This window comes from Gekko japonicus, unplaced genomic scaffold (genome assembly GCF_001447785.1).
Source record: "Gekko japonicus isolate JY-2015 unplaced genomic scaffold, Gekko_japonicus_V1.1 scaffold388, whole genome shotgun sequence".
In the NCBI taxonomy this organism is placed as follows: domain Eukaryota; kingdom Metazoa; phylum Chordata; class Lepidosauria; order Squamata; family Gekkonidae; genus Gekko; species Gekko japonicus.
The window spans coordinates 439,816-451,644 of record NW_015162490.1 but is presented as its reverse complement, the minus strand read 5'-3'; the positions used below and the strand labels follow the sequence as shown (position 1 = coordinate 451,644).

General features: G+C 45.0%; 1 protein-coding gene across 1 annotated transcript in view; it reads right to left on the bottom strand.

Moving 5' to 3' along the window:
• Window positions 1-11,829, bottom strand: part of RALGAPA2 (Ral GTPase activating protein, alpha subunit 2 (catalytic)) — a 235,075-nt gene that overhangs the window by 69,279 nt on the left and 153,967 nt on the right. Inside the window, exons 34-36 of the mRNA XM_015406000.1 lie at window positions 9,580-9,651; window positions 7,035-7,158; window positions 4,671-4,826 (exon numbers count right to left, since the gene is read on the bottom strand). Coding sequence (XP_015261486.1) covers window positions 4,671-4,826; window positions 7,035-7,158; window positions 9,580-9,651 — 352 coding nt within the window. The remainder of the gene's footprint in view (window positions 1-4,670; window positions 4,827-7,034; window positions 7,159-9,579; window positions 9,652-11,829) is intronic.

The following is an 11,829-nucleotide window of genomic DNA, read 5'->3' as shown; positions in this document are numbered from 1 at the left end:
CAGCCCCCCCCCCCCCGCGCCCTCCCCCCCCCCCCAATAGCTAGCAATCCAAAACAGTCCAGTGGAGCCTGAGTGGTGGGTGTTGTCTTCTGACACACTTCCGGTGATGTCAGGGTGTGTGGCATATGCAAATAAGTTATGCTAATGAGTTATGCTAATGAGCCCCTGCACCTCTTTTTCTACAAAATGACCCCCGCAAACACTCACTTGGTGCTGAGGCCTCAGGCAACTGTCTACCTTTCAACCTGCCCTAATTCATGGCTTTGTTGACACGGGTCACCTGCTGGGCTTGTTTTAAGTCCAAGGACCACAGGTGTTGAAAAATGGGAAGAGACAGTGATAAGAGAGAGGCCAGGGTGACCCTGTTCTGCCAGTGGATGGGGCTTCCTCTAGCAGAAGTAGACTCTCCCTTAATGCATGCTACTCTTCTGAGGATCTCGCACTGGAGAAGACTTCTTTCACTGGACAAAAACACCTCCGCCAGTGGAAGAGACCCACGGGGGTCAAGCCATCGTGCCCAGTGAATTCACAGTAACTCTCATGCTTGGTGACAACTACCAAGGCGTGTTTTCACCATCTCAAATTCCCTGAAAAATTTGGAAATCTGGGCTGAAAAACAAGGAATTGAAGAAAAGGTTTTATCTGAAAAGAAAATGGTGGTAGCTATGGTTAGGCTGACGGCAGCATTGCTAAAAAAGGATTTGTAGTGTGTACTGGATCACGAGCTCAGCATGAGTCAGCGCTATCTGTATTAACAGAAGCCATCAAACAGAAGATGTTAAGTCTACCGCGATACCTGGCACTCATTCAACCACAAGTGACGTAACACACCCACTTCAGTCACCAGATTTAAAAGAGAGCACACAGGGATACGTTAGGGGGTAGGAACAAAGTATAAATTTTAAGATAACGTGTGGATGACAGAATGATGGAACTGGAGCTTACAGGAAACATTAAAAGGAAACAGGATGCTTCACAAGTATCTAAAAGGATGTCTCCCCAAAAAGAAAGAGTCCGGTAGCGTCTTAAAGACTAACAAAATTTGTGGCAGGGTAGGAGCTTTTGTGACTCACATAAGCTCATCCCCTGCCACAAATTTTGTTAGTCTTTAAGACGCTACCGAACTCTTGCTTTTTTACTGCTAGGTAAAGGTAAATGTAAAGGTTCCCTTGCTCGAAAGCCAGTTGAATCCGACTCTAGGGTTGCGGTGCTCATCTCCTTTTCAAAGCCGAAGAGCCAGCGCTGTCCGAAGACGTTTCCGTGGTCATGTGGCCGGCATGTCTAAACACCAAGGCGCACGGAACACTGTTACCTTCCCACCGAAGTGGTCCCTATTTATCTACTTGCAATTTCTTGCTTTCGAACTGCTAGGTTGGCAGGAGCTGGAACTAGAGACGGGAGCTCACCCCGTCTTGCGGCAGACTTGGGTCTTGAACTGCTGAACTACTGACCTTCCACAGCCTGCAGTTCAGCGTCTTAACCACTTGAGCCACCGCAGCTCCTTTTTACTGCTACAGACGGACTAACACGGCTACCCATCTTGATCTGTTTCCAAGACAGAGAGAAAGCAATTGTTTAAATGGGCAACCAATAAATTCAGCCTTATGCAAAGAAGACTGAGAGGGCACTGTCAGGAGGAAGCACTCTACAAAACATAAAAACAGCGGGGAAAAGTGGCTTCAGGAGATTGTTCAGTCTTTAGCTGTGTCAGATTTTAAATACAATTCATGAGAAAAAAAATGGTTAAGGAGGGCTTGGGAAATTCTGCCATCACTAGAAATATTTTAGATAATTCTTTCATTCTAAAGATATACCACAAAGCCATTTTAATATATAATACTGAGCCTTTAATTTTTTTTTAAACCATTCCCATTATTAACGCGATACCTGAGATGCTGGTATTTAAAACAAAAGCAACAGATTTGTAAATTGCAGTCATTAACCGGTAATTTGCCCTTTGCCATTTGACAGTTTTTAGAGGATCTTCACAGGGTGGTATTAGTAATAGCCACCATGCAGAAGTTAAGAGTACCAATCGTTATCTCCTTACAATAGTCAACCCCAGAAGTAAACAGCCATAGATGCATCGGGGACAGATCAAAAAGCATGTTTGCGTGACAAAAGGTCAACAAAGACCCTAATTTGAATTTTATCATTATCCGCCATGTCCCAACTTAATTTCCCCAACTACAATCTGCCCATCAGAAGCTATTTGTCAGTTACTGGACAATTTATTATTTTCCAAGCTGTACAAAAACAAATTGCACGTTCCAGGCCTGGTTGTGTGTCATTCGGCATATGCCACTTGATTCAATAGCGCTAAAGGCATTCGGCGTTTTGCTGTTCTGCTCCCTGCCTGCCAGGCAGCACACCACGGCCGACAGTGGTCATGGGGACACACACACCTAATAGTCTGACCTCCTTTTCCTATTAATTGCATCATGGAGCCAGCTGGCTCCAGAAGGGAGTTGTTTGTGTGATTGAAGAACTTCTGCTTTTGGCCAGGCCTGGCCGCTACGCTCTCTGAGTAATGACCAGCCCCTGACATTCCCATTGTCTGCCTGACAGAGTGCCCATCCTAAAATCGAAGTTTTATTTGTAAATTAACCAAGAAACTTCCTGCCAGAACGGCATTGCCGGGAGACTGATAATGTGTGCCTTTCATTCCCTTTCACTCTTACTGTATTCACTGCCAATTTGTTTTCTGCTGCCAGCCAGCCTGAGGCTATGAAAAGCCTTGTAAGACATAAGTGCAATTATAGTCCTAGAGTCAAATGAATTGAGCAAATCCAATAGCGCGGCCCCTGTCTCCAGTCTGCAAACCCCTACAGCAGTTAAGATTAGCTGCTAAAAATCTAATCGGGCTAGGACTAACGAATTTCTTGAGTAAAGGAACAAGAGTTCAGTGTGTGTGCGTGGGGGGGGGCAGTTTTCCAGACCAAGAAGCTCTTTGCTGCTAAGTTTTTGCCGAAAAAGCTACACGCAGGTTGGACAAGGAATGACTATGGTTGTTGCTACCACTATTCATGTCTATGATGGCTACCAGACATCTGAATAGGAGACCCCCCCCCCACTCAATACACTGCTAAAATTATATACCCTAGTGATCTGAAAGGTATCACCCCATCCATTATTATTACAACAGAAGAAATCTTTTGTTAAGGACAACCATTTCATAGTGGTTCGTATTTTACAGCCCTAAACGAGCACAAAAAATGTACTTTCTATCTAGCAGTATCAATGCTGCTCAGAATTCAAAAATTCTGTTTCTCACTGTTTTGTTCCATTGTGCCACAGCGCCACTCTACAGCAGAGTTATTAATATTAATTTTAGGTGAGGCGTGTGAGAGCTCGACTATTTTCATACAAAACCCAGAATTTAATAATTAGGTATTCCTATGACATCTGCTGGATTCGGTGCATCACAGCCTGCTTCTGAATGGTCATGTTTAGAGGCAGATTTTCTGACCAGCAGGTGGTATGACCTTCTGTCAGGCTATTAAGCAGAATGCTGAACTACTTGCTTAGCTGACAAGCTTGTCATGCCTGGAAACCAGCAAAGGAAAGAAAACGAGGCAGAGAATTGACTGGAGCCGTCGTAACACCTGAACAGTTCTAGTTGGAAGTACAGACTGCTAAAGAATCTAACAATATTTCAACTTTCAAATATACCTGGTTGAAAATATTCTAACCTTCTAAATACCGATTTTATAAGTTATAAAAATTACATTCTAAATTTCTTAAAAAAAATAAATTGCAAAACTAAACAAGGCCTGTAAGCTACCTGGGCGGAGGACTACCTGGGGTCCACATCTAAGCCACCTGGAGGTCTTTTGCAGGCAAGCGAGGAGTGGTTTGGATCCTAACCTCAGTGTGACTCCCCTGATGGATTGTAAAGAACCTTTTTTTTGGTCCATTTTTTCCTGCACATTTCAGAGTGCACCATTTCAATTTAGTTCTAGTTCCCCTCCCCTCAACGCAGATTGTGACAGCAGCCATGAAATTAAAAGACGCCTGCTCCTTGGGAGGAAAGCGATGGCGAACCTAAACAGCATGATAAAAAGTAGAGACATCACCCTGCCAACAAATGTCCGCATGGTCAAAGCAATGGTATTCCCAGTAGTCATGAATGGCTGCGAGAGTTGGACTATAAGGAAGGCCGAGCGCTGAAGAATAGATTCTTTTGAACTCCTGTGCTGGAGAAGACTCTTGAGAGTCCCTTGGACTGCAAGGAGATCAAATCAGTCCATCCTAAAAGAAATCAACCCTGACTGTTCCCTGGAAGGCCAGATAATGAAACTGAAGCTCAAATACTTTGGCCACCCAATGAGAAGGGAGCACTCCCTGGAGAAGACCCTGATGCTGGGAAAGACTGAAGGTCAAAGAAGACGGGGACAGCAAAGGATGAGATGGTTAGACAGTGCGACTCAACAACAAAACCCCTCCCCTTCCCTATGTGGGATTAGGCAGAAGGCTGTGGCCAAAAGATCCGTGGCCAAAAAGGCTGTGGCCAAAAGATCTGTATCATAAAAAGGAGAGGAATTTAGCTCTAAAGCAAATTGGTGCGATCCAAGATCCAGTGTCCCTCCTGAGAGTTTTAGGCCTGGGTGTTCCAGAACAAATATATTTAAATATCCATTGCACTCTTTGACTTTTCCATTTTCAGTTACCTTTTTGGTCAGTGAATCATCAGAATCAGACGGCATGCGTGTGCACACATGGAAAATAACCTCCACCGTCGAACTGGCATAATAAGGTGCGGTTTGCCCTGTGCTCCCATTGCGCTGAAGGCCGCCCATAAATCCACAGTGAGTTGAAAGTTCAACCTTAATTAAGTAACCAAAAAAAGGGGAAGAATTACATTTACCTTCCAGCTTCAATCCTACGCACACTTACCCAGCAGTGTGTTCCACTAAAATTACTGAGACTTATTTCCTGGTACACAGATCTCTAAAAATCCCCATTTTATGGTGGCTGCAACCAGTGTTCCCTCTAAGCTGAGTTAGTGTGAGCCAGCTCACAGTTTTTTAGCCTCCGGCTCACACATTTTTGTCTTAGCTCAGGAAGGAGGGGTCCAGAGCAAACTGATTTATGCAGCAGCCAAATCGCTCGCTCACAACTTTAATGCCAGTAGCTCACAAAGCAGAATTTTTGCTCACAAGACTCCACAGCTTAGCGGGAGCATTGGCTGCAACAGTAAAGATGAAGCACTGTTTGTTTTTAACATTAAAATTTAATTAGTGCCCCTTTATTTTAAAAAAACAACAACCCCAACACCCAGAAGTTTCTTAATATTTCATGGAGCTATATACAAAACAGATGCCACAACATTTGTTATGCTCTTGCCTGCACCTAAGGTCCTATAATTTGTGTTAATATACTTGACTGATCCTGTTTAAAAGGGCACTTGGCACAGAGTTCATTTTGGAATCTTACCCTCTACAGTTATACCTTCAATTAAAAGCTCTTCAGGTCAGGGACTTGTATTATTGGTTATGTTAACTTTGCACAGCAGAATATATGTATATGATTTTTAATCAGATACTTAAGCAACTTAAAAAAAAAAAAAAGTATAGCAGGATTCTCTTCCCAACATTTATTCATGACTTACCAGAAACAGCACCCACAAAGACGGTGAAAATTAAAGGTCTCAAAAGTGAAAAACACTTCAATTGATTCAAACCAGGGCTATTTTTGGGGAGTTCTGGCTGGCTTCCAAGTTGGCCACGCCCAGCAGGAACTCATTAGCATAACAGGCCACACCCAACAGCAGAAACTTATTAGGATTGGCTACTTTAGGGGTGTGTGGCCTAACATGCAAAGGAGTCCCTGCTGCAAAAAGGCCCTGGGTTTTGACAACAAACAAGGTAAGCAGAATAAGAAGCAAAAGGTGGGTGTGGCTGGATGACCACACTTCTGGTAACATGGGGGTGTGGCCTAAAATGCCAATGTGCTGTGCTGTCGTGGGTGTGGCCTAATAGGCTAATGAGTTCCTGCTGTTGGGTGTGCCCTATTATGCTAATGAGTCCCTGCTGGGCTTTATCTACAAAAAGAGCCCTGATTCAAACGGTACATTATAGGGGCAGATCCTCTCTCCCCTCCAGGTCTCATTCAACAGAGCTAGTACGGTGAACTGGTTGGAGGGTTGGACTAGAATTTGTGAGATCCTGGTTCAAATCCTCATGCTGCTATGGAAACTCGCTGGGTGACCTTGGGCCAGTCAGACACTCTCAACCTAACCCTGCCTCACAGGGTAAACAACCAAATCGTTTTATCTGAACTGGTAGGAAAGTACTGCCTCATTCAAGAACATATGCAAAAGTATAGAACGCTGTGTATAACAGATGTATATTTAAGGTAGATCAATTCTGTGCACATTTTAAATAAAAAGCACAAAACTGATCTACCTTAAGCATACATCTGTTATACACAGTGTTATATACAGCGTTCCGTGCGCCTTGGTGTTTAGTCATGCCGGCCCCATGACCACGGAAACGTCTTCGGACAGTGCTGGCTCTTCGGCTTTGAAACGGAGATGAGCACCGCAACCCTAGAGTTGGATTCGACTGGCTTTCGAGCAAGAGAGACCTTTACCTTTATATACTTTTGCATATGAAGAAGAAGAAGTAGAAGAGATTGGATTTATACCCTGCCCTTCACTTGGAGTCTCAGAGCGGCTTACAAACTCCTTTCCCTTCCCCTCCCCACAACAGACACCCTGTGAGGTGGGTGGGGCTGAGAGAACTCTGACACAGATTGCTCTTTTTCAAGGACAGCTGTGCCAGAGCTTGTGACTGACCCAAGGTCACATCCGCAGGTGCAAGTGGAGGAGTGGGGAATCAAACCCAGTTCTCCCAGATTAGAGTCCGCACACTTAACCACTACACCAAACTGGCTCTTCCTAACACTTCCTAACATCTTCCTAACACTGTGACCCTCAGTTTTTCTATCATCCAAGAACACGGCAATCCGTTGAATCAGAAGCATACTCTCATCCTACTGTCGGTGGGCTATATGTTTGGATAACGAGTTACCTCCCAACCGAGTCCAGCCACAAAATCTTCATATGCTTGGCTGCCTCTCGGGTTGGCCAAAATGGAGCATTTATCTTCTTGTCCTTCGGCAATGTAAAACACTGCGATCTTGTGAGTTTCACGGCTACAATTGGAAATGAAAAAAGAAAAAAGAAAATAAAAGAAATCTTAAAACAAATGATCAGATTAGAGTATATGTCAGTGTGAGAAGCTACACAGAAAAAATACGAAATGGTAAGAAGCAATACACATTTTTTAGCTTTGTATCATTATAAGGGTAAAGGTTTCCCTTGCTTGAAAGCCAGTCGAATCTGACTCTAGGGGGCAGTGCTCATCTCCGTTTCTAAGCTGAAGAGCCAGCACTGTCCGAAGACTTCTCCTTGTTCATGTGGCTGGCAGTTGCTTTCGAACTGCTAGGTTGGCAGGCGCTGGGGCCAGAGACGGGAGTTCACTCCGTCACGCGGCACTAGGGTCTTGAACTGCCGAACTACAGACCGTCCGCTCTGCAGCTCAGCGTCTTGACCTCTGAGCCACTATACCAGAGGCCATGCCTGGTTACAACTGTCGTTTTTTAACTCAAACCTGATCATTTTTTCATATTGTGAAAACTCAATATTAGAATAACATTCCAATTTACCATCTTTGCCTCCTCCCCCCCCCCCCCCCCCATTTCATACATATGTTTCTTAGTGATAGCTTCAGGTGGGTAGCAGTACTAGCCTGCAGTGTGGAAGAGCAAGGTCCAAGTACAGGACGTGCTTTAAAGACCCACAACATTCCCAGCATCTTCGCTTCTGAAAGTCAAAGCTCCCTTTGTGAGATCTGTAGATTATCGGATGAAGGAAGCTTTGGCCAACAGAAGCTCAAATCCTGGAAAGGCTGTTGGACTTCAAGGTGCCACGAGCTTGAATCTCGCTCTAGTACAATGAGAGTCAAGTTAAACCTTAGTGAACAAAAAGAACAAAGTTAGAGTCCAATGGCACCTTTAAGACCAACAAAGTTTGATTCAAGGCGTGAGCTTTCGTGCGCACTCACACGTCATCAGATGATGAAATGGAATATACAGTTGTATATATAGGAGTATATGTCATTCCATTTCATCGTCTGATGAAGTGCGCATGCACACGGAAGCTCACACCATGAATAAAACTTTGTTGGTCTTAAAGGTGCCCCACTGGACTCTAACTTTGTTCTACTGCTTCAGACCAGTGTGGCTACCCACCTTGATCTATCTTAGTGAACTAAAACGTGCAAAAGGATTATACTGTCAGATATTGTGCGCCAAGGACATTATCAAATGCTGGAATCACCCTTCCTTATGTGCCATGTTGCATATGTAAACAAAAACAAAAATCGTTTTATTGCTATGTATGGTTCCCAGAATGGAGCTGCGGTGGCTCAAGTGGTTATAGACGCTGAACTGCAGGCTGTGGAAGGTCGGTAGTTCAGCAGTTCAAGACCCGAGTGTGCCGCATGACGGAGTGAGCTCCCGTCTCTAGTTCCAGCTCCTGCCAACCTAGCTGTTCGAAAGCAAGAAATGGCAAGTAGATAAATAGGGACCCCTTCGGTGGGAAGGGAACAGCGTTCCGTGCGCCTTGGTGTTTAGTCACGCCGGCCACATGACCAGGGAAACATCTTCGGACAGCGCTGGCTCTTCGGCTTGGAAACGGAGATGAGCACCGCAACCCTAGAGTCGGATTCGACTGGCTTTTGAGCAAGGGAACCTTTACCTTTTTATGGTTCCCAGAAGAATAAACAAGCATAGCTTAAAGTTTCTGGTAGTGGCAGCAGCAAAAGGCATCATATTTGGGTTGGGGGCTAGTGGAACATGGCTGGAGCTATGAGGGTCTAGCATTTTGGGCTCTGGCACAGGTCTAGATCCCCTGTTGTAGAACAGGATGCCTGGGGGGGTTCATTCTGCCACAAGGATGTTATCTGAATCTTCTATTGTGTTTGTGGATGTGAGAGGGGTCAAGAGAGACCGAGAGATGGAGATGTGTGGCAGAGAGGGGGAATAAGTGGAATTCAGGGTTTGAATCTGTGGCTGAGGAGTAGGAGGGAAGGGAGGGAAAATGGAGTTTGGGCCTTGGGCTGTGAGAGGAAGAAAGCGTAACCAATGACTCACAGCTTGGTGTGGTAAGGGAGAGGACAGATCTTATTTCATGGCTGCTTGATGAGAACACGGGTTTACATGCTATTTATTAGATAAATTGATCTCTAGTCCACGCTTATTGCACCAAACCCCATGGTTTTAAGCTTTTCACAGTAATCTCAACAAGCCGTGCCAAAGTCAACATGGACCTTCCTTTGGGAAATTTCGATAGGATACCAAACGAAAACTGTCAAATCGGTTTTAATACAGGATTTCTTCAATAATATCCCATACTTTTCTACTTAAATTAGTCAAAGAAACAAAAGCATTTAATTTTTTTTTAAAGGTACAATAGTTCCCTTTTCTTAAGCATTAAACTAATAATTGTGCTTTCTTCTGAAAACATATTCATTGGTACAAGCCTGGCTGAAGGAACTACGAAACTGAACTCACCATTGTCTGGAGTCCAAATTTTTCAGCTCTCTCAATAGTTTTGAGTTTTTCTTCAATATATGAAAACTTTTTCTACAGATACATATAGAAAATACAAGTTAAGAGTAGAAAAGCTTCAGGGCACATTGATGTTACGTTCTAACTTTAAGCCCTTCAAATGATAAAACATTTTTACCACAAGTTTTTAATATTTCTAATACCACCCCTTGGAAAACTCAGTATGTCTTGGAGGATTGGCTACATTAGGGGTGTGTCGCCTAATATGCAAAGGAGCTCCTGCTACAAAAAGAGCCCTGCGGGAGTCCAATCACCACTGTATCTAATAGAGAGGCGCAGCAAAATGATGCCACCCATAGCCAAAGCAGGGGTCTACCAAAGTATGCAGAAAAATAAGATCTTGTAAATTATGAGAGAGAGAGAGAGAGAGAGAGAGAGAGAGAGAGAGAGAGAGAGATAGATCCCTCTGACACACCAGATCAGTTTGATGAGGTCTTAGTATGCCCCAGAAGCGCAGGATGTTGAACACAGTTGAGACACTTAAAAACAAAAATGGGGGAGGGTAGCGGAGAAACCATACACTCAGTTTAGGGTTGCCAAGTCGTTGCAGTCACTGCAACGGGGAACTCCCGGGTGGCGACTGGAGCACGCGTGTGCGGGGCGCCGCACGCACGTCACCCGGAAGTGACGTTAGGATGCCGGGCACGCTGGGGGCGGGGCCACAACCCTCGGAGGAAAAACCATAGAGTTTTCCCTCTGATGGTCGTGGCCCCGCCCCCAGCGTGCTCGGCATCCTAACGTTACTTTCTGGTGACGCGCACGTCGGGGCGGGGTTGCCCCCGGGGCCCGATCTGCCGGTGGCGGGGAATGGGCGTCTGGGGCGGGGTTTTCCCCGCCCCCCGGGGGGACTTGGCAGCCCTAACTCAGTTCCCTCAGAGAATCCTGGGGGGAGAGATGCCGGGCATGCAAAGGATTTCCAAATTCCTCCTCCATCATGTCATCTCTAATAGTAGACTGCCTAGAACTCACACTGCGGAGGCAAACCGAGCAAGGGAGCCAGTCCCAATGGTCTTCCACATGCCAGGAATATATTATTCTTTGCAGAAAAACATGGTTTTTCATCTGCACCACTAAAAGGGGACAGCAAAGCCCACCAAATAGACAGACTTGAGTTCAGCACAAAAATATTTTCACACACAGACAGGCTGGAAGCCAAGTGACTTGTTGCTTCGCATTCAGCCAAAGCGAGATTGCCCTGTGGCATTTTTTTTTTTTGGGGGGGGGGGAATCCCATAGCACTATTAAGACGGAAGAATTGGGCTGTCTAAATTCAATACAGTAGTTGGCTTAGCATACACATAAACACTCATGAAACTGCCTTATACTGAACCAGCCCTGATTTCCTAACTACCGTCCACAGTCTTCAAGAGATGTTTCCACATAGGGCTGCTGTTGAGGCAAGGGGGTGCTACTTGGGCCCCCAGGAAAAGAAACCTGATAGAGAGAAGGTTTTTTTTGCATTTGCTAAGTTGAGAATCCAGGCTTCTGATTGCCACCGCCCTCCCACAATCATTAGAAGCTTTGAAGGGATACTTCACAAGGGGCTGGGGTATTGAGGGGTGTGTGTGTGAAGTACAAGGTCCTTGCCTCCTCCGCCTTTGCAAAAGAAAACAACAGCCTTAAGTGAAATCGCTAACTTGAGGATCAGGATTTGTGATGGAGCAGTCCTATGCTTACTTTGTTGCACGTAAACGCCATTGCGCTCGGTTTAAACACGCATAGGGCTTTGCAGGGCAAAACTTACTGAACCACTCTCATACCACCTCCTGGAGCACAAAATATTTATTTATTTAGTTAGTTATTGAATTGGATTTACTAGGCCGCCCTTCCCTACAAGTAGGGCTCAGGGCAGCTTACAACAAATAGTATACAATACCGTACAACAACATTTAAAACAATCCAATAAATAAGACTAGATAAAAACAGTATAAGATGGCGGAAGGATCCGTACTCCCCAGCCTCCCTGGGGGGAGGGGCCTTGCGGGGTGGGGAATTAGATGAGTGATTACATGAGTGATTGTATGAGTGAAATCCAGATTACATGAGTGAAAACGTTCCTCATGCTGCAAGGCTGTACACTCTTACTGGGGAGTTAGCCAACTGAACTCAAGGGGACTTATTTACACACACACACACAGGATCGCTCATGAAACTATCGTTCGTACAGATCTGATCTAGCTGTAACTGGAGAAG